Consider the following 23,587-nt stretch of genomic DNA (forward strand, 5'->3'; position numbering starts at 1 on the left):
ATACACACAGCTGGAAAAACTTCTCAGATTGGAGTTGTAAAGGAATACCTGGAACATATATTTGAAGGAACAGACTTTACTCCATTCAACAGGTTAGTTATACAATACGGGATTATCAAGAATAGATTTTTTGAAAAGCAACAAATTAAATCTTTAGTTAAAAAAAACTGGACCTTAGTGTGGGCACTGAACAGCATCCAGGAACTGCTTGATCAGCCTCATCTCTAGTGCTAGTTCCCACTTTTCATGCAAACATAAGTTTTTAAGCTTTGTCAAAACCTTTTTTTTACATTTACATCATTTTGTATGTGAGGTTTCCTTCTTCACACCTGCAGTGAGGATGTGCTGACTCAGACTCCTGATTATGTCCAGCAGAGATGTTGAAAAGATGAGAAAGATCCATCAAGAGCACAGAAACTGTTAGCATCCACTCAGCTCTGTGAAACATCACCTCAGTCAGAGTCAGCACCAGGAAGTCCAAACTAACTTCATCTGTTCTCATTGTTTGTCTCAGTCCTGTGATCATTTTTCAAATCTGATCCTCACTATGCTCAGCTTTGTTCAAAAGAAAATACAACACGGCTCCATTTACAGCAGAAAACCTCCAGAAAAAATCCAGAGAAACAAAGACAAATCCAAACAATCCATCATACTGAGTTAAAGTGATCACAGGTCTGCTTTGTTGGAGATGAGCCTTCAAAGTAGAACATGTGGACTGTTCCTTTATTACTACCACTGAAGGCCACGCCCCTCTGGTCATGTGATCATGTGGTTTGTAGGAATGCTCCTCTTCCTCAGAGGATCCACCTGTGCTTCCTCTCCACCTGTTACAGTGAGGGAACGTCCTCCATGATGGAGGAGCTGCTGGAAAGTGCTGAGAGTTTCCTCCAGAGTGAGACCTCTGTCACAGTTCAGAGGATCTACGGCAGCAGAGACCTTCATGGACACTAAAAGTCTCAAACACACAACAACAACATCACACTGACTCCACTCTGACATCACTGATCAATAATGAAAGAACACACAGATCAAACTGATTGATCAGCCATCAGAGGAGTCGGATCAATGGAGCTGCTTCTGTTCCTGATGTCCCCTGTTTGATCCTGGACCTGAACTCTCCCTGCAGAGGAGACACAAGACAGTGAGACACACACACACACACACACACACACATAAATAATCAAACAAACAAACCTTTGACTTTCAGCAGCACAGTTTTATATCTAATCCGTCCGTTCCTCCTCGCTTCACACACATATCTCCCACTGTCTCTCTCTGTGGGGTGTTTCAGGGTCAGACTGAGGTCTCCAGTTTTCAGCAGGTCTTCATTCATCTTCGTTCGGTCTCTGTAAACCTGGTGCTGTTTGTCAGGCTGGTCAGAGCCGTTCTTATACACGTGGACGTTCCTGTATTCAGGTTCATAGCGTACCCACTCCACTTCAGCATCTTCAGGCAGGTTTTGTGTGGTTTTGAAGGGCAGTTGGACAGACTCCGCCCCCTCCTCCACCTCCACCTGACAGACTGAGAGGACAACAAACACAACATGAGCTGTAAGGACAGCAGCAGGATATAAAAATTGTAGAGAAAGTTGAACTACAGGAGCAGATCAGAGCAAGGACATAAATCTAGAAGCAAGCAATTTAACTATATATCACTTTCAGTCAACTCCCAGCTGAAAACAAAGTGCTGCTTCACATGGCATGACAAAAAAATGATACATTGAATTAAGTTAAAAAATAAAAATAAAATATAAAATAAAATAGTAATTAAAATCCTGGACCTGAGCTCTCCATGCAGAGAAGACACAAGACAGTCAGACACACACACACACACACACACACACACACACACACACACACAAAATAATTAAACAAACAAACCTTTGACTTTCAGCAACACTGTTTTATATCTAATCCGTCCGTTCCTCCTCGCTTCACACACATATCTCCCACTGTCTCTCTCTGTGGGGTGTTTCAGGGTCAGACTGAGGTCTCCAGTTTTCAGCAGGTCTTCATTCATCTTCGTTCGGTCTCTGTAAACCTGGTGCTGTTTGTGAGGCTGGTCAGAGCCGTTCCCATTCAAGTGGACTTTGTTGTATTCAGGTTCTTTACGTTCCCACTCCACTTCAGCATCTCCAGGCAGGTTTTGTGTGGTTTTGAAGGGCAGCTGGACAGACTCCGCCCCCTCCTCCACCTCCACCTGACAGACTGAGAGAACAACAAACACAACATGAGCTGTACAAAGTGTGATTGGTGTTGACAGAGCAGCATCATGTGACTCTTGTTCTGCACTAAATGAAGCGATGGAGTGGCGCCTCCTTCAGGCAGAGAAACAGCTCATGGAGAGAAATAATTATTAGAGTAAAATCAAGAGTGGAGCTGCAAATAAGGCCGAGAGGAACGCTGCAGAAAACTGTTCATGTGTGAATTCATCACTTCATAGATTTATTTGAGCACTAAAATCAGAGCTGCTTCTATTTCTAATATGACAGCTGTACATTAGAGCTGGAACACTTTAAATGTGAGCCATAAAAACATGATACTCTACAAGTGCATTCAGCTCTGACACTGTCACATCATGAAGGAGACGTGGAAATCACTTTGTTACACAAATCAAAGTCAAATCAATTCTATTGATGGAATATTGTGTGATCAATAGACTGATCAGTTTCTAATCTGTCATCTATCAGCTGGAAATCCAGCAGTGTCAAACAGACTTGGCAGCAGATTAGGACCAAACACAAACACATTGAGACTTTTTCTTCATCAGCAGTTGCAGGTAAATTGCAGCAACAATGCGACTCAGACAGTTTCTCTATAACTGCAGGGCTTCCTGCGCTGCTGTTAGTCAGATACGGATCAACAGGTTGTGGATAGAAAGCAGATTCCTTCAGCAGAGGATCCATATCACACTTGAAGCATGTCGTCGGGAAACAATCAGTGAAAATGGGACACTTTGAGCCAATTTGAGCCTCAAACTCTGAACATAACCTGCTGCAGACCAGCTGATGTGTTCAGTTACCATGGTGAGGAATTTCACAATAAAGGAGGCGTCCGCTCTGTCTTTTCCCGGCCCGACGCTCTGGGACATTTTAGACAAGTTTCCTGGCAGAATACGATCCCGTCCGGAGGCCGACACCATCCTTATCCACATGGACACAAACCGGATTCCAAACAGCGCTCCCACTTCCTCAAACTGGACTTTGTGTGTCTTTGTGAGGCTGTGAAACAAGCCCACCGTAGTGTTTGTATCTGCGGCCCCACTCCCACCTGTGGCCGTGGGGCGTTTGGGCGGCTGCTAGGCCTCCACACCTGGCTCTCCTCTGTGTGTGACTCCCACAGCCTGGGCTTTAGAGACAACTTCAATGTTTTCTGGGACAGGAGGCATCTTTCTGCAGCAGATGGGCTCCACTTCAACCAATCAGGAGCCAGATACTCTCTGCTAACATATCATATGGAGTCCAGCGTGCAGGAAACACTCCATCAAGTACCTGTCCACACCTGCCCACACCTGCTGACCGCTCCGTCACTGACTGACGTCCCCCAGGTCCTAGTCCCTATCATCTCAGTTCCACTCTAAACACTAATACATGTTCAGCTGGACTCGGAGCCTCTGGAGACATTTTGGATATTCCAGTCATAATAACTAACAGGACAGTTTGTGCAAGGTGGAGAAAATCTGCTGCATCATCCCATTGATGAAGCATTCAGCTCCACCCTACAGTTTCTCTGCTGCCTCCATCCACCTTGGTTCACTTTGCTCTTCTTAATGTTGGAGCTCTGAATAGTCAGGCTTTTATTCTGAAGGATTTTACAACTTCCCCTCAGCTTAATTTGATGTTTTGAACAGAAACATGATGAAATCTGGAGAGGACTGTCTAGTCTGTGAACTCTGACCCCACATATGATTGTTTCAGTCAGCCCAGAGAAAGTGGCTGGGTGGGTGGAGGTTTGGCTTCAAATGCTCCCCTATTAAGGTGGATGAAGGGTGTAGTTTGGAGGTGCTGCTTGTTAAAGTGTGAAACAGCTCCTATCTGTGCAGGTATCTCCGCCCTCCTAAGACTCCATCAGAGTTGGAGCTCTCAGGTGTTTCCTGCTCCATGGTTCTTATGTGTGATCACATGATCTGAGCTGCTGATTTTAAGATCCATGTTGATGATCTTACTGACTCATTTGCCACAGAGTTCCTCAGTACAGTAAATTCATTGGTTTCAAACAGCGTGTTGTTGGCCTACATATAACTGTGGGCTTCAGTATGAACTCCAGGCTTTGAGCTGATGTGTTTCTATCTGATCATTGATGGATTCTGTTTGAGATCATTTTTCCAAGTGATCAGGCAAAAGAAGCTGTGTCAGTACGCTGACGCTCTTTTCACGAGGAAACAGGAGAAACATGTTCATCAGTGTTTCCTACCACCACTGGTATTCCTCCTCCCTCACACACACAAACACTCTGAATGATCTGAACCTCCTTTGTACATCCACTTTAGATTCAACTGCACCTTTTAAGATCAGGACTAAACGTGGTGCTCGCTCGCTGCCCTGGATCCACAAAGACATTCACAGTCTGAAAAGACAATGCCGGAGGGCAGAAAGGAGACGGAAGAAGGTGAATCTTCAGCTCCGTCATCAAGAAATGAAAGCATGAACGACTGCTTTCAATGAACAGGTGAACGAGGCGAGGGCCGGCTATTTCTCTCCTTTAATTCATTCTAATAAGCACAGCCCAGAGCTCTTTGGAGCTCAGTGGAGCGTCTTTGACATCCTGCAAGTTTTCATCAGATTACGGCATCGAGTGAGGAACGTCTTCACTTTCTAAACTTTCTGAAGGATCAAATGAATGAGAGGAAATCCAAAACAGCAGCTCCTGATTCTTTTCTTGATGTCCCCGACCCCAGCCACAATATCTGATCTTCTTTTCTGCCAGTCTCTGTGGAGGAGCTTTGAAGGACTGTGGCACAACTGAAACGCTCATCAAGCTGTGTAGATATGATTCCTCCAAAGTTCCTGAGTGAGGTTTGGGATGTCCCTGCCCCTCGGCTGCTTCCAATAATGAACACTTGTCTGTCCTCTGGCTGTGTCCCAGAATACTTAAAGACAGCCTGTGTGCAAGCACTCATCAAAGATCCAGCCTCCATCCTTCTGACTACAACAATTACAGAGCCAGCTCAAAGTTTCCTTTTAGAGCAGAACTTTTGGAGAACACTGTCTGTCTGAAGCTTCTTGAAGCGTTACGTCCATGCTAGAACTCCACTTTGACTCTGACTGTGGATCCTGCTGAAGCTTCTCCAAATAGTGGAGAAATGAAGACCTCCACAAGATCAGCAGACCCAGCTCAACAATGTCTGCAGGTGCTAACAGGTCAATCTTTGAGACGCTGAATGTTCCCAGTTTCCTGCTGTGAAACTAGAAGTGATGACTATTATTGTAACAGCACTACAGCTGGAACTGCTGACAGGGCTGGAGATGAACTGGATTCTGATTTCAGTCACAGTTTTGGCTTTCAGTCGTCATCAAAACACTTTGTTTCATTCATGTTGCTCTGAAGCTTTCCTTTCTTCTCATTGACGTGTTATGAACCAATCACAGCCCTTTCCTTTACAGCGCTCTGCTTTCAACATGTTGCCCCTTGAGGCAGACGTGTTTGTTTGTTCCGCTCTCAGATGCCGACTTGTTGTTTGTTTTTGTTTACTTTTTGCTTTGTTTGCACTTGATAAGTGCAGTACACTATTAACATACCCGAGACAGGCACTACTTGACATCGGTAACACATACAATCCTCTGGACTTCACCCTTCCACCGGAACTTCAAGTCATTGTCCGCCTCAGCAGCCACCGCCACCACCACTCCCAGGAAGAGCCTGAAACACCGAGCCCTAGTGACTCAGCTGACCCCAGGATAGCACTTCGGAAACAACAACGTAAGCGACGCAAGAAGGGGGGGGAATTAGAGAATGCTGCGCTCTTATTTTCACCGAGACCTGGCTCTCAGACAAAGTCTGCACCATTCAGCTGCAGACCCATTCCGTATACCGAGGAGACCGGACTGCAGCCTCCGGTAAGGGTATTGGGGGAGGTGTGTGTGCGTTGATTAATAAGTCATGGTGTGGAGACGTACAGACTGTCCACAAGTACTGTGGAGTTTTTAATGCTGAAATGCTGCCCCTACTATCTGCCGCGGGAGTTCTCAGCTGTGTTTCTGGCCATTGTTTACATCCTGCTGTGAGCTGACTCCACGGCAGCGCTCGGCAAACCATGACATCATCAGTGCATTAGAGACTACTCATTTAGATGCTGTTTTTATCGTTGCTGGTGACTTTAATAAATGCAACTTACAGACTGCACTCCCAAAATACCACCAACACGTGGCCATTGCTACCCGTGACAAGAACACCCTGGATCATGTCTACAGCATTCAGGGCTACACCACGCCCCCACTTCGGACAGTCTGACCACATCTCTCTGTTCAATTAACTAGGTTTTAGGCAGAAACTGAAACCCTGGTACAGGACTTTTTGACTGGCAGGCTCCAGTCCATCAGGATTGGCAACAGGACCTCAGCCAGCATTACTACAAATACTGGCGTTCCACAAGGTTGCGTCCTCAGCCCCATCCTCTACACCCCGTATGCTCACGACTGTGTCACCAACAAAGATAACATCATTTTGAAGTTCGCATCACTGGAGGGGATAAAGTGGTTTAAAGGAGAGAGGTGGCCAGTTTGGTGTCATGGTGTGAGGACGACAACCTCAAACTCAACACTGACAAGACAAAGGAGATGATATTGGGCATGAGGAAGAAGAGGAGGCCTCACCAGCCACTGTTTATCCAAGGCCTTGAAGTGGAGAGGGTGAGCAGCTTTAGGTACCTGGGCGTCTACATCTCTGAGCACCTCACCAGGACACTGAACACCACACAGCTGGTCAAGAAGGCTCAGCAGCGGCTGTATTTCCTGAGGAGGCTGAGGAAATTTGGTATGTCGGCCAAGATCCTGAGCAGGTTCTCCAGCTGCATTGTGGAGAGCACACTGACCAGCTGCATCACTGCATGGTACGGCAGCACTACTGCTATGGACCACAAACGCCTGCAGAGAGTGATAGCAACTGCGGAGAAGATCTTCAGGACTCCGCTGCCCTCTCTGCAGAGCATCTACCATCGCAGAGTCCAGAGGAGAGTTGCCTCCATCCTCAAAGACCCCCCACACGCACTGTTCACACTTCTGCCCTCGAGACAAAGGTTTAGAAGTGTGAAATCCAGAACATCCAGACTCAATAACTCCTTCTTCCCCACTGCCATCAGACTCTTGAACAGCTGACCCATTTTTGAACAGTAATAATAATGTTTTTTGCACATCAGGACATCCTGCATATTAAGCCAGCATATTAAGCTATAGCTCTTTGCACAAATCTATGTTTCACATCTCCATATTATGTCTCCTCTTTCTGTCCTTATGTATTTATTTGTACTGTTTGTATTTATATGTTCATTTCTATTGTATATATTGACCGGCATCTGTAGGTGGACAGCAGAGAAAGAATTTCATTGCACAGAGAAATGCCCTTTTCTCTTGTGACACATGACAATTAACACTTTGAATCCTTGAAACCTTTCACCCCTCCCTAAAAGCCCAAATTCACTCTCAGTTTAGTTCAGCTGGAGCCAAGATGACACAGAGAGCCTTTGGTCCATGAGATCTATCTAGGAGACATCAGTAACATCAGGTTTGTGTAAGCCGTCCTGTAGAACGCTTACATACAGCTGCTTCTGTCTCTGATCTCTGAGTATCTCTCAGCTTCAGCTGGGACTCCACCCAGGTGTTGGTTGGTTGACATTTGACAACATCCAAATGACTGGATCAAAGTGTTTGAATGATCTCAGCAGCTTTAAAACTATTGATATTAATACATTTACATTGATTTAGACTAAACTAACAAAACTATTGATTTGATCTAAACTCAAATCATGCCAGAGGCTTTTATTTTGAAGTAAGGATCATTTCAACTCAATTTTTAATGGTCTTCTTAGTCTGTTCATTTAAACACACAGTTGCTCCGCCTGACAGTTTTTGCTTTTAGATCAAAACATCAAAGAATTTATTTTATTTGAATGAACTGAAAATAGATTCAAACTAAAAGCTTTTAGAGAATAAACTCCTACATGACCTGTATCGACAGCACTGACCTCTGACCTTTGACCTGTATCTACAGCACTGACCTCTGACTTTCAGCTCCACTTGTTCCTTCAGCAGGATGTTTCCCTCCCTGCTGTAGACGGTGCAGGTGTAGATCCAGTTGTCCCAATCTGTGGGGTATTTCAGGGTCAGACTGAGGTCTCCAGTTTTCAGCAGGTCTTCATTCATCTTCGTTCGGTCTCTGAAAACCTGGTGCTGTTCTTCAGGCTGGTCAGAGCCGTTCACATGTACGTGGACCTTTGCATTGTTATCCATCCACTCCACTTTAGCGTCTTCAGGCAGGTGAAGTGTGGTTTTGAGGGGCAGCTGGACAGACTCCACCCCTGAATCCACCTCCACCTGGGTGGCTGAGAGCACAACATGAGCTTGGATGGAGACATTTGTGTTGACTCTAACAGGCTGAATGCTGCTGCTTCACTGGGAGCTCACTGTTAGATAGAAAGTGGTCAGTGTGAAGAGGAGACGCAGCAGAAAGATGAAGACTGACAGGAAGAAAGCAGTGAACAGACTGTTGGAGCTGCTGTTAGTGGGACAGGACTTTATTCAGTCTCTGAGGACCAGATTTGACTTGATGAAGCAGAGAAACACAGTCTGAGTGTTTCTGTCACACTCACTTCATCACACAGTTTCACTCAGTTTGACAACATTTGGAAGAATTTGATAGAAGCCTTCCTTTAGTAAAAGCACCAATAAAACACCATGAAAACACCTCACTACACACAAAACTGCAGTACTGGCAAATTGGACATAAAGTCTGAAAAGTCAAAGTACTTATTGTGCAGAAAAAATGTTCCCATCAGTGTCTATGGATCAATATTACTGCTGCACATGTTTAAGGCTGAGCTCATTTCAAATCCTTTCTATTGTGTTGAATCTGCAGTAATGCATCATATTCTATAAAATCATATGTTTGTAGTGGCTGTCCTGTGAGGACCACGTATCTCTAAATAAACAGCTGTTAATGAGCTCACAAACACAGGCCTACAGCTGGATTTGAAAAAGTCCATTCAATAGAAAATCAATCTGTCTCCTTGTCTCTCTCTATTCTATCAAATAAAGACCAAACATCTTTAAACTGACAACAGTTGCCTGTTTAAGCTGCGTCAAAGAGCTTTCATATTTTGGACACAAACATGAGCCTTTAAACTTTTCTCAGAATGTGGGCTACAAATGCTTAGATCTGTTAGTTTCTCCACATCAAACTTAGTAACTTACACAGCTCAAACGTCGCACATGTGCTAACACTTTTAGCAAGCTTACATGCTAACCCTACTTTTTAACTCACTGAATCCTATCGAAACACTTCAAATGAATCAAAAACGAGTATTTCCCTCCTTGAAATCTTTAAATGTCCTTTATTTGTCATTAAACTTGCTAACATTAGCAAACACAGCATGAGACAGTCTGAAGCTCTGTGAAGTTCTTGCTCGTGAACTGTACATGTATGGCGTTATTTTTGTGCCACTATTCTGAGCCCACGTAAAAAATAGTTTGCAGGTGCAAGTGTTGCATTTTGAGGAGAAATTTATTTTGAGCGAAGAAAAGCTAAATCTGAGGGAACAAAATTAATTGCTGCGTGCAAAAAATGTATTTCAGTGTTTGCTATTATCCACACACACACACACAATAGCAGCCCCTCTCGCTCAGTTTTTGCATTTGCGCTTGCTCGCAATGTGTTGCTTGCACTCTCAACATTTCTGCCCGTGCACGTTCAACTCTTTCTGTACACCGTTATATTTGTGCCACAAAACCAACCAATCACAGACTTGGATGCAAAAAATCTGATTGGCTGTTCTGGTCTCCAATCAGCTCGAAATGACGAAATGCAATATCCCAGAATCCATTTAGTCCAAAACTCAAACGAGGCAGTGGCGGATGAACACAGAGTGGCGGAGTTTGAAATATTACTCTTTCTGGGTCACAAAATAAACTTTTAAGATATTTTCATGCAAGAATGGTGCTGTGTAAACTTCCAATATCTGCTCGATTTATTAAGACATCACATATTTGCATAAGTGCTCTAATGTTTTTGGAGATGCCTGTTATAAATGCCTGTTAAAAATAATGCCACACACATGCTGCTTTCAAGTGCAGAGCAACAAACTATTTGAACTGATCCAACTTTATTAACACAGACAAAGATTTGTGGATCAGCTGCTGTTTGCTGCTATAGATATAATCCAGCTGATGTGGGAGAACTACATGTGACACTTTGATGCAGCCATGAATCTGACTGATTTCTTTCCATTTTCAAAGGTTGATGCATCGGTTAAAGTCCTTAAAAAGCTCAGAAATAAAGAGAAAGGTTGGTTAAAGCAAAGAGAGGCACTGGCAGCATTTAAGACACTAAACAAGAGAAACAGATCAGAGAACATCAGACTGAATAAGTGGAATAAAGTGAAACAGAGAACTAACGCTCCCTAAGAATGGAGCTGTCAGAGGAAGAGAGCAGTGTTATGGAAATTTTAATAATAACCTGCAACACACCCAGTGAGCTTGATTTGAAGTGGGTTTAATAAACACATTGCAATGTGGAGAGAGCATCCCAGTGAAACACCAGGACCATCTCTGAATTGTGGCCACCGCCCTTACATCTTATATACGCAGACACAGACGCTCTTAAACAAAGAACATTCCACAGCAGATCAATTATTAGCAGATCCTTAACTGTTCATTCTAAGAAAAGCTCCGACCAACCATCACCTCATCTACAACAGGATATCCAGAGCCCTCAAGAGGAAAATGAGTTTGCTGTGAAGGTGCAATAAAACTTGGGCCCCACTTGTGATCACATTCCACATGCATACAAACTGGTGACAGGAGTGCTCTTACTATACTAAAGTGATATGGTTAAAATATATGATTAATACATGAGAAAAGAAATCTGCCACCACAGCAGCAAACTGAAAGTCTCTGTTAGCTGCAGAGCTCTGAAACTTCACACAGCTTTGGATGATAACCAGGGGCGGATCTAGAAGGGTGGCATGGGGTGGCAAGTGCCACCCTAAAATGATCTCTCACCACCCCAAGTGCCACCCCAGTTTTGCATATGACAGTGTTGTTTATTAAAATAAGATAGCATTAACACTTTGAGCGTAGTTACAGTTAATAGTGAATATAATTTCTAAAACTGAAATATTGCATAGTGTTACCCCTCTCCACAATTTACAAATGGTTCAGCCCATAGTATGGACCGGTTTCATTTCTTGTTTTCAGTAGCAAGTGATGCTTGTGATTGTGCCAGAGCACATTTTGAACAACACCATGGGAATTTCAGGTTTCACACAGGTGGTTGGTTGTTACACTCTGGAAATGGAATGAAGGTGAGTGTTATTAATCCTCTGTGGTCCACGGACAGGCTGCACCTCCAACTCACATGACTGATTTAAGCTGACATAGCAACAAGCTGCCGCCATGCTGAGTCTTTCAGCCATTGTTGAAAGTTCGGATTTCAAAGTATACACCAGCTTTTAAAATTTTGATGACAGGCCACTAAATCTGGAGTTAGGATGAAAAAAATATATATAAGCCATGATTTCCTTCTAAACACTATCGTCACGGGTTTTTTTTTTTTTTTTTTCTAAACACAGCGCGAAAACAGTAAAGAAATAAAAGAAAAAGCACCTTTGGGTGGAAAAATGTACCACATTGCTCTTTTGTTTTTTTTAAGTCAACACCTGGGATTTGGTTCTTTAGAAAAAGGGGGGCATTTTAGGAGCGACAGCAGTGAGACAGAGCGAGCGGGCGAGAGAGACAGAGAGAGTTTTGAAATGGTGGAAATTTGTGACGTTTAGCGTGGACTGTATAGTTAGTGTGTTGTGTAGTTTTTGTTTTGTGTGTCAGTGAGGGCACTAATGACTGTCACAAAGGCTGATTGCAATGTAAACTCTGTCTCCAGGTGAAAACAGTAGCAGTGATCCACCTCCTGCTGTCAGGCCTGCAGGTTTATCCCTGTGGTGTCTCCTTCGTCCTTTGGAGGTCAATTTTTATTTTATTTTTTGTTACTGGCACAAATAATTTGTGAGGCATCTTATTGTAACGACTGATTGTTCTCTCATTTAAGGTACAGTAATATTTTTAAATGGTTGTACCACATTTTTATTTCCAAATTGTACAATTTATATTTGCATTTCAAGTTATAAAAATAATTTACTCAACACCTCTGTAGGTTTTACAGTAAAAAATGAAACTACTACTAGGATTTTATGTTCTTTGTGTGATTTCGGTCAGTTGTGTTAATACAGTATGTCAATAAAAAAAAAACAACTAAATTCAGACATGCGAGGTTGTCCTGAAAAGAATGATACCAAGGAAGGAAAGGGGAAAAGAAAGAAACAATTTGAAGGTGAAATACAAATGTAAATTCAAAAGGAGTCAAAAATGGCCATTTATATTTTGGACCTCAGAGGGATAAACCAAAAAAACATGAAAAAAATAAGTTTAAATTGTTGTTCATGACTCCAGATTTCTGACATTTTGTTTACATTTAAGCAACAATTTGATTTTTTTTCTATCAAAAAAGTATGAAACTTAAGTTAGATTTGTGTTCATAAAGCAACCACCCCCTATTCTGTTGCTTTCTGGATTTTATACTTATTGGGCCACATATTTATTTATTATACAGGCTGTACAGTACATATAATCAAAACTCACATGTTTTAGGTAACTAAAGTGTTTAATTATATGGGCTACAGAAAATAATTCAGTTAAAGACTATATTTATATGAAACACGTGTATACTTACTGCATTTGAATCATTTTAACCATATGTAACCACCTGCATATGTGTTTGAAAAAAAGAGGACTTTGATTTTGCCACCCCACTTGATTTCCTTGCCACCCTCATGCCCCCCTAAGAAAGTTTCTCTAGATCCGCCCCTGATGATAACATGGAGAAAGGATGTTGAGATTTTCACAGTTCTGCTAGAAATCATCTTCTAGTTATTGTGACTCAGATATGACTGATTATAGACGAGGACCAAAGAAGGTTTTTACTGATATTTGCACTGACTTAGCTTAGCCTGTGTTTTAGCCACATGCTAAACAAACACATGTTCAGAAACTAGAAGATGTTACCTTTCAGATGAAGTCTCACACATGAACTTTGCTCCTACAGTTCATCTGCTGAAGCTTTTACATTTGGCTGGAAATCAAATAAAAACCAAAACAGCCACAAACATCAGACATGCTAACACTGTAACATTATTGGATGGAGCCACTGAGACTGAACCACCATCATGAGTCTGACCTCTTACCTTTGACCTGTATCTACAGCACTGACCTCTGACTTTCAGCTCCACTTGTTTCTCCATCAGGATGTTTCCCTCCCTGCTGTAGGCGGTGCAGGTGTAGGTGGAGTTGTCTCCATCTGTGGGGTATTTCAGGGTCAGACTGAGGTCTCCAGGTTCCAGTAAGTTTCTCTTCATCTTTGTTCGGTTCTTGTATTTATCGTCCTGTTCTTCAGGCTGCTCAGAGCCGTTCTCATACACGTGGACCTTCCTGTTGTATCTGTCCTTCCACTCCACTTTAGCATCTTTAGGCAGGTGAAGTGTGGTTTTGCAGATCAGCAGGACAGACTCCACCCCTGAATCCACCTCCACCTGGGGGACTGAGAGGACAACAAAGCACAACATGAGCTTGGATGGAGACATTTGTGTTGACTCTAACAGGCTGAATGCTGCTGCTTCACTGGGAGCTCACTGTTAGATAGAAAGTGGTCAGTGTGAAGAGGAGACGCAGCAGAAAGATGAAGACTGACAGGAAGAAAGCAGTGAACAGACTGTTGGAGCTGCTGTTAACACAGGCCTACAGCTGGATTTGAAAAAGTCCATTCAATAGAAAATCAACAATCACAGCTGGATTCAAAGGCTTGAGCTCTGTGTGACATGGTTACCTGTCAGTATCTACAGGGGGATTCAAATATGAAGGAAACATGAAGGTGGTGCATTAGAAAAACTGCTGCTTTCAAGTGCAGAGCAACAAACTATTTGAACTGATCCAACTTTATTAACACAGACAAAGATTTGTGGATCAGCTGCTGTTTGCTGCTATAGATATAATCCAGCTGATGTGGGAGAACTACATGTGACACTTTGATGCAGCCATGAATCTGACTGATTTCTTTCCATTTTCAAAGGTTGATGCATCAGTTAAAGTCCTTAAAAAGCTCAGAAATAAAGAGAAAGGTTGGTTAAAGCAAAGAGAGGCACTGGCAGCATTTAAGACACTAAACAAGAGAAACAGATCAGAGAACATCAGACTGAATAAGTGGAATAAAGTGAAACAGAGAACTAACGCTCCCTAAGAATGGAGCTGTCAGAGGAAGAGAGCAGCAAACTGAAAGTCTCTGTTAGCTGCAGAGCTCTGAAACTTCACACAGCTTTGGATGATAACATGGAGAAAGGATGTGGAGATTTTCACAGCTCTGCTAGAAATCATCTTCTAGTTATTGTGACTCAGATATGACTGATTATAGATGAGGACCAAAGAAGGTTTTTACTGAGATTTGAACTGACTTAGCTTAGCCTGTGTTTTAGCCACATGCTAATGTAACCCTGGTTAACATAGCTGTCAATAAATAAAAGCCTGTTAGTAAAAACAGTCATAAAAAATATATTGCAGGTGATAAATGGTCAATTAATAGAACATAATGGTTTGAAAATTCATTAAAAACATCAGCAATGATATAATTCATGGTATAAGATTTCATTTGTGTTTAAACATATGTTAAAAGGTTAAAAAACTTGCTAATTCATGGTGTTTTTATGTTAATTCAGGTAAAATGGCTAAAATATGTGTTCAGACTCTTATTGTGAAAGGGTACGCTGCAGCGTGACTCCTATGATCAGCCACACCCAATCGGGTTGTTCCTTCTTTTTGATGCTGGAGAGGGAGAAATGCAGATAGTCCTTGCAGAGCTGCTGCCTAAACGAGTGAAAAAAAATATTCAAAAACAAGCCAGAAGTTTACATAAAGTCATTTTTGTACTCTGGAGAATATATTTTTGTTTTTCCGACCTGTCCTTGCCTTGGTGACGTTGTGAACGTAACCGAACGGGACTTGGTGAGTTCAGAAATTGTATTTTATTTCATGCAAGAAATGTTTTGTTGTATTATATTGTTCATTTCATGCAAATGGGAAGTCAAGGTAGCAGATTTATGCTGTTTTATGTTAAAAAACGGTGGATTGGTGTTTAACCGACACACAGGCTGCAGTTCAAAGGCCTTTGACGGTGTTTCAGCGCGCCATGTTGGCGTCACCTCATTTACGGCTAAATAAGCTGGAAAAACGGACTTTTACTGTTATTTAAGGGCTACCCCTGTGTTATTTTCAAATGTTTATTTATATTGCTTTGTTGTTATGGTAGGCCATTAAGGTTTGGATCGGGAAATGCCGAGCTAGATTCGGAGTTTGATCCGCGGAGCGAGAAACAAGATGGCGAGCCACCCAGGGACCCATTGAACTGTACCGAGCAGGAAAAAGGAAAACCGCCCCCTGCTGGACGTTGAACTCTTTCACTAAAACACTGGTAGGATTAATCCATACACCTCTGCAAAAGAACAGTGGACTTTCAAAGCACTGGATAATCATTCAGAGCAATTCCAGGATTTATAAAGGACACAGAGACAATTTTCTTTTATTTGTTTGTTTAAGGGATTTGTTCAGCCTTTTGCTGAATTGTTTTCAGTTTTTACATGTTTTTGTAATTTATTTTGGACAACCAATTTTAATGCTGTAATGGTGTTAATGGAAATGTAAATAATTTTGTTGGGTTAAAACAAAATAAGGAATGGTTGAAATTTAAAGCTGAACTTAGACCAAGTTTAAATTAAATCTTGGGCATAAAAGAACTAAACTTGATTTAAATAACACAGTGTTAATGCAAATAGATCAAAGGATAAGCTTGAACTTAGAACTTGAAATGAATAAGACAATAACCTAGGTTGAAAATAACATCCTTTTAAAGCCAAATAAAAGGTTTTGGAATAAATAGGATAAATTAACAGAAATTACTGAACAAAAAGGGGAAAGATAATATCTTGTTTTCCTTAAATGTGTGATGTTTAATGTTTTATGTAATCTGTCTATCTCTGTCTTTTCAAAATAATAAGCCGGCAATTTAAACTTATTTTCTGGTCTGTGGTCTTTATTACATCCTACACTCATTACTACTCTAGTAGTCGAACCTAACTGGTCCTAGTACACTGTAACGACTCCAGAAGTGTTACACTAAACAAACACATGTTCAGAAACTAGAAGATGTTACCTTTCAGATGAAGTCTCACACATGAACTTTGCTCCTACAGTTCATCTGCTGAAGCTTTTACATTTGGCTGGAAATCAAATAAAAACCAAAACAGCCACAAACATCAGACATGCTAACACTGTAACATTATTGGATGGAGCCCACTGAGACTGAACCACCATCATGTGTCTGACCTCTGACCTTTGACCTGTATCTACAGCACTGACCTCTGACTCTCAGCTCCACTTGTTTCATCATCAGGATGTTTCCCTCCCTGCTGTAGACGGTGCAGGTGTAGGTGGAGTTGTCTCCATCTGTGGGGTGTTTCAGGGTCAGACTGACGTCTCCAGGTTCCAGTAAGTTTCTCTTCATCTTTGTTCGGTTCTTGTATTTATCGTCCTGTTCTTCATGCTGGTCAGAGCCGTTCTCATACACGTGGACCTTCCTGTCGTCTTTGTCCTTCCACTCCACTTTAGCATCTTTAGGCAGGTGAAGTGTGGTTTTGCAGATCAGCTGGACAGACTCCACCCCTGAATCCACCTCCACCCAGGGGACTGAGAGGACAACAAAGCACAACATGAGCTGTAGTGAAGGTTGCTAATGGTCTACTTATGACCTGTTACAGTGGACTTATTCCTGTGCTTGTCCTGTTAGACCCCAGTGTAGACCTCAACATTTTACTACAAACACTAGAACACACCAGAGTTATTAAAGGAAATTCACTGCAATGGTTTGAATCTGATAGATTCCAGTTTGTTCATGTAAATGAGGAGCTTTCTTCACACACAAAAATTATTCATAGATTTGTATGATTGCCATGCAGATGATGCACACAGTGGCAGTCCCAGCCTGTTTGGCGCCCTGGGTGATTATTTATAATCACCTTTGTTAGTCCTTGATATTTAGAACTGAGTGATCTGTATATATTAGTGCTTTTTCTTAAATGTGTGAAATCTGTAACATAATGTATTGTTTGGAGTTTAGTCTGTTACTGTTACTATTTTTACCAACTTCGTCGAGCAACTGTAACCCACATAACTTCCTTAGGGATTAATAAAGTATTCTGATTCTGATTGTTTCAGGATGACCTGCCATTATCCAATGACACATCTGCTTATCTGTATCTTTTGCTCATTTCTCCTCCTCTTCTTTTCTTTTTTTTTTTCTAAAGTGGGCACCTGATGACTTTGACCTTTTCTTGTCCAAAGCCGTATTTATTTTGCCCTCCAGTATCAAGATCCATCCCCCAACCTGAGAATCACAACATAAACTAACAGCCCTACACATTATTGCGCAGACTCAGTTTGTATAGGGTTTTTTCTGCGATTTCGCACAACCCAGGAAAATTAATTGTAACATAATGGGCTTGGATTGACAATATTATTAATGAAATGTGCTCTATTTGGAAGCACCCAGCTCTCCTCCCTTGTGTGTAAGACTTCAGCACAGCACCAGCAGCCAGCAGGCGCACCGAGGGCCTCGGCTCACTGCCCGCATATATGGATCTGATAGAATACAGGGAACACATCGATGCAAATTTCAAAGTTTATGTCATGATGTCTGGTGATTTCTTCCTTTTCATTTCTCAAGCCAGTTATTAGAAGGCACTCCAGTCAGCCAGAGAGTTCCTCGCCGCCCACCCCTCTCCTCCCTGTGGGGCAAGCAGCAGGCGCACCTCGCAAATGGAGCGCGCGCCCGCAAATCGGCGATAGAAAACAGATCGGTGCCTATGCAATGCAGCATGGGTGCGAGCAAAAAAGAATAAAAAATGCTGCCCCCTCGGGCAACTGCCCATGTCGCCTGTATCGAAAACCGCTACTGCATACACATTTGATTTTTTATGATTAATACCTGTTAAATCAGTTACAGGCATGTTTTAAAGACATAAAGGCCTGGATGAGCTTTAATCTACTGGTTCTAAATTCATCACGTTGACCCTGGATCTGTCTATAGCTCTCTGTATCAGCTGTTTGTAACTCTCAACTCTTTCAGCTTCTGGAACAAGTTTGTGTGAGCCACAGTCAAGGAGCCACCAGAGCACACCTGCTAACCATCGGCATTATGGGTAGTGTAGTAGGAGACACTCACCTGACATGAAATAGTGCCGGAAATAAAATAAAAGACCTCCAGAAACCACAAGAAGAACCAGGAGAACCAGGAGAGCTGTGGCCCAGGGTGGAAACGGTTCTGTGGAAAAATACAAAAACAACATGACCTTTGAACTCTGACCTCAATGTCCTGCACTGTATCCTGGTTTTTATCTACATGTCTGACCTTTGACCTGCAGCACTACTTTCTGTCTCAGGATGTCTTTGTCCCTGTAGATGGTGCAGATGTATCCTCCACTGTCTCTCTCTGTGGGGTATTTCAGGGTCAGACTGAGGTCTCCAGTTCTCAGCAGGTCTTTGTTCATCTTTGTGCGACCACAGTAAAGGTCGTCCTGGTTCTTAAGATGGTCACTTCTGTTTGAATACTTATGGACCATCATGAGTTCTCTGTCAAATCTCGTCCACTCCACTCTGGTGTCCTCAGGCAGGTCAGGTGTTGTTTTGCAGGGCAGGATGACAGACTCTGATCCTTCAACGACCTCCACCTTAAGTTCTTGGTCTGAGAGGAGAGTAAACCAAAATATAAAAATTGCATCTGGAAAGTATTCCCAGTGCTTTACTTGTTCCACATTTTGTTATTCCAACATGGATTAGATTAATTTTCACCTCACATTTCTACACACAATACCAGGGGATTCCCATGATGCATTGAGTTTTTCCTTTCCAGTCACCTTTCTCACTCACTATGTGTTAATAGACCCCTCTGCATTGAATCGTACCTGTTATTAATCTCTGTCTCTCTTCCACAGCATGTCTTTCATCCTGTCTTCCTTCTCTCACCCCAACCGGTCGCAGCAGATGGCCCCGCCCCTCCCTGAGCCTGGTTCTGCCGGAGGTTTCTTCCTGTTAAAATTGAGTTTTTCCTTCCCACTGTCGCCAAAGTGCTTGCTCATAGGGGGTCATATGATTGTTGGGTTTTCTCTGTATGTATTACTGTAGGGTCTACCTTACAATATAAAGCGCCTTGAGGCGACTGTTGTTGTGATTTGGCGCAGTGTAAATAAAATTGAATTGAACAATACCCCGCAACAATAGGGTACTGCTTTAAATGACTGCAAATGTATTAAAAATAAAAAATGAGAATAACATGTAATCACAAACTTTGCTCAGTGCTATCAAGGAGGTCTCTATACATTGGTGCATTCAAGAAACCTTTTAGTTCTTCCACTGTAAGTAGTAATATAGCTGTGGCTGTTTTTTTTGCCCCACCACCCCACCCCGCGCGTTCATGTGAGTGCATGTACGCGTGCGTGGCCCCCCTGTAGTAGGTGGCTTTGCTCGTTCATGTGAGTTCAGGGCTAGTATGACTAGGTGAGAATACGTGTTTTTAGAAGTATCACAAGAAAAAGTTTATTTCTAAAGGGATGAATATTATTTGCTGTACTCTGTTTAAAAACTACTAGGCTCTGTCTCTTTTGGAGAGCAAAAGAAAGTGAAATGATCGTAAACTAGTTAAATTAAATCACCTATGTCCAAATAACAGCACGCTGAGACAAATGTGATCCTTAAAAACAGTTTAATTAAAACACATAATGGTTTCATTAAATTAAACGCAAATTAAAAACTTATGAACTCACATGAACCCTGAACTCAAAAAAAACAGCAACAGCTATATTACTACTACTGTAAAATATCCCACAAATTCTACCTGTGCAGGTAGAATTTGGAGGTGAAAAACTGATTTCATTGATTTTAGAATAAGGCTGTTACAAAACAAAATGTGGAACAAATGAAGGGCTGAGAGTATTTTCCAGATGTTCTGTAACCAAAGAAGCAGCAGTCACACTATAGGACATCCATAATCAAGTCTTTAAAATCTCTATTCTGCATGAAAAATATCAGGATAGACTGTGAGCCAAAACTGTGCCAGGTCTTCACAGTACTACTGTTAGTAATCACACATAAGTAACAGTCATGTGGTGTTATTGTCTGTCCTATTGGGCCTGTGAGCTGCTGGTTTTCCTGCACATGTAAGAATTTCTGTATCAAATCATCCAGATTTAGTAGAAACACCAAAAATTGTACCAATAAGATTCTATTTTCTTCTTCTTTGGTGTTCATGTTTTGATGTTTCCAAAGTGGTTGCATCTAGAAAACATTATCACTATTTTATCAGTTTTTTCAGAACTAGAAAGATCTTTTCTGTTACTCTTTAGTTTGACCTTTGTAATCACAGGTGTTGGGTTTCGTACCTTTGACATGCAGCTGTATGTCTGTCAGTTTCCGTTCCACCCTTTCATTTCCAATGGAGCAGGTGTAGTTGCCGCTATCAGTCATTTGGGGGTTTCTCAGAGTGAGGCTGAAGTTTCCAGTGTCCAGAGCATCAGGCCTCATTGATGTGCGCCCTCTGTAACGCTGGTGTTGCCCTTTCAGATCATCTGTTTCCTCTCGTCGTAGGTGGACAGATTTGGGGTTGAGATCATTGCGAGTCCACAGCACTGTGGGGTTTTCAGGTATAAAACCTGAATACTTGCAAGGCAACAGGACAGATATTTCCCCCTCGTACACCTCCACAACCGGAGCCAGGGCATGCTGGGAAACTGGAAGGAGACACAAGCACACACAACAAAAACACTTATCATGTGTATGCAGTGGATTTTTTCATTGGGTTCATATAAAGTGGTTTCAGAAAGTTGCAGAATATGTAACGTCACTCTCAGCCATGTTTTATGAAAAGTATTGAAACATGGATTCTTCCTGTCCAACAAACACTGACTGAAAGGACATCAAAGGATGTTAAAGAAAACTGATGGATGTCTGAACAACACTGAGGTGAAAGGAGGAAACATCTCTTATTTATATCTATGTTTGGTTGAGAAATGAACACAGATTCAAGCAGATCTGAGCTCAGACAGCTTCCTGTTATTAGACAGCAGTGCTAACAACGACACCACAGTCTCTCTGTTTTTAATAAATAACCTCACCATGCAGCAAGATCAAATGAGGCAGAAACACAGTCACACAGAGAAAACAGTTTATTAGTAAATAAACATCTCAGTGTTACAACACATAAAAGTGTCACCACTGACAATGTTACACACAGCTGGCAACACAACCAATTTTCATCGGCATCATTGGACACTTTTTTCTTCTTCTGTTTTTGCCATAGTCGTTAATCTTGTCAAACGTCACTACTCTCTGGCAGGTTTGTGGTTCTATCAGTAAGAAACAGACGTCTGGAACGCACAGATAGTTCATCTTAAACAGATATGAACTCAACTGTGACCCTGTGAGCGCCCTGCATGAAGTCCCAGAGGGGGTTAGAAGGAATAAAGTCAAGTACAGTCAGTTTGCATCCAGTAAACTCATGTTACAGACTTTATGTTGTCTAAAAGCACAAACAGCTGTGTCGTTGTGTTTGCATTCAAAGAGCGCTCTTACCGAGTACGAGGAGCAGGAGTGGCAGCAACATCTTCATCTCCAGTTAAAGTCCTGATAACAAATACACACAGCTGCTGATGCTCCTAAACTTTGGTGTTCTTAAGATAACCTGATCATTTCCTGTTGATCCTTCAAAATAAAATATTTTTTATAGCAAACGACTTTCACAATTAAACTCAGAGGAGAAACAACATGCAGCATCTACACAACTGACCATGCACTGCTTTTAGTAACATGTGTTTGGGATTAATATTCTGCTTTTATTTGAAACTTTAATTTAGAAACTACATTTTAAACTTTACAAAACTGACAGTAGGTTTTTAAGCTTTCTCAAAACATTTTATACATTTACAAATTAAATTTCAGGATCAGACTGAGGTCTCCAGTTTTCAGCAGGTCTTCATTCATCTTCGTTCGGTCTCTGTAAACCTGGTGCTGTTTGTCAGGCTTGTCCAATGAGTTCGTACAAAGGTGGGTGTTATAATCACTGTCCATCCACACGACTTCAGCATCTTCAGGCAGGTTTTTTGTGGTTTTGAAGGGCAGCTGGACAGACTCCGCCCCCTCCTCCGCCTCCACCTGACAGACTGAGAGGACAACAAACACAACATGAGCTGTGTTATCTATCTAAACTCCTCCATTTGTACAATCCCAACAGAGCACTAAGATCTTCCAATCAGATGCTCCTAACACAACCGAGGTCTCGACTGAAGTCCAGAGGTGATCAGGCCTTTGCTACCGCAGCACTTAGACTCTGGAATAACCTCCCTGCTCTTATTAGCACCTCCAAGTCTATCCAGTCATTTAAATTGCGTCTCAAAACTCATCTTTTTACTTTGTCTTTTGATTCAAACTAGTTGACTATTATCTTGGTTGTGTTGTCACCTAAATTGTTCTTTTGCCCTGTTTCTTCTTCACTGTTTTGTTTGAATTGTCTCAAGCTATTGCTCTGTCTGACTGTGAAGCACTTTGTTCAACTTTGTTGTTTTTAATATGTGCTATAGAAATAAATGTTGATTTGATTTGATTCCTTAACTCTTTGTCAACTTGTTTAAAAACAGCTGTGTGATAAATCGCAGAAGAATAGTTTATGTGATGAGTTTCAGTTTTACAGCCTCTGACAGTGGACTCATCTCTGAACTTGTCCTGTGAGACCTCAGTTTGAAATTGCTGATCAAAACATGTTTCTATGGAGACCAGGGGCCCGTTCTTCGTACCTCGCTAAGTAAGTTAGCCGGATTTGAATGTTGACGATTTCGCGTGATCTTGGATCGTTTGGTTCCCCGAAGCTCATCTGGGACTTGCTGTCATAGCAACAGATCCGTAAGCGTAAACCTGCTCGGGAGCAGGTTTACTTTATGTAAACAGGATTAGATCGCGGCCACTCAGGTATGTCCGCTGCAGTTATATGAAAGCAACAGCGATATTTCGCCACTGTTTTACCATAAATAAATATTATCAATGTAACTAAATATAACGCAGTATTTGATGCTTTTATTGATTTCATACAGATACATACAGGTCATTTTCGAAAAAAAGGGAAATGTATTATTAATCATTCTATTAATGAGCGACGGTGTGCTCATAGAGAGATATCGATTCTCCCGTGAGGGTATTATTTTCTTTCTTTCTTCCTCTCTCTCTCTCTAGATATATATATATATA

At 41.9% G+C, this 23,587-nt stretch overlaps 2 protein-coding genes across 2 annotated transcripts in view; both read right to left on the bottom strand.

Annotated features, from left to right (window-relative positions):
• Positions 1–396, bottom strand: part of LOC134624286 (uncharacterized) — a 64,636-nt gene extending 64,240 nt beyond the window's left edge. Inside the window, exon 1 of the mRNA XM_063469252.2 lies at positions 330–396. The gene's annotated coding sequence lies outside the window, so the exon portion shown is untranslated. The remainder of the gene's footprint in view (positions 1–329) is intronic.
• A 616-nt stretch (positions 397–1,012) lies between these two features.
• LOC134624283 (uncharacterized) lies at positions 1,013–22,011 on the bottom strand. The gene is made up of 10 exons (XM_063469248.1): positions 21,923–22,011; positions 20,734–21,081; positions 18,708–19,040; positions 18,522–18,620; positions 16,661–16,987; positions 13,470–13,796; positions 8,212–8,535; positions 1,881–2,207; positions 1,195–1,521; positions 1,013–1,120 (listed from the first exon to the last, which is right to left on the bottom strand). Exons 1-10 carry the CDS (start codon positions 21,957–21,959, stop codon positions 1,029–1,031), a joined length of 2,541 nt encoding a protein of 846 aa, XP_063325318.1. The 5' UTR covers positions 21,960–22,011; the 3' UTR covers positions 1,013–1,028.
• Positions 22,012–23,587: the final 1,576 nt, after the last annotated feature.

This window comes from Pelmatolapia mariae, linkage group LG3_W (genome assembly GCF_036321145.2).
Source record: "Pelmatolapia mariae isolate MD_Pm_ZW linkage group LG3_W, Pm_UMD_F_2, whole genome shotgun sequence".
In the NCBI taxonomy this organism is placed as follows: Eukaryota; Metazoa; Chordata; class Actinopteri; order Cichliformes; family Cichlidae; genus Pelmatolapia; species Pelmatolapia mariae.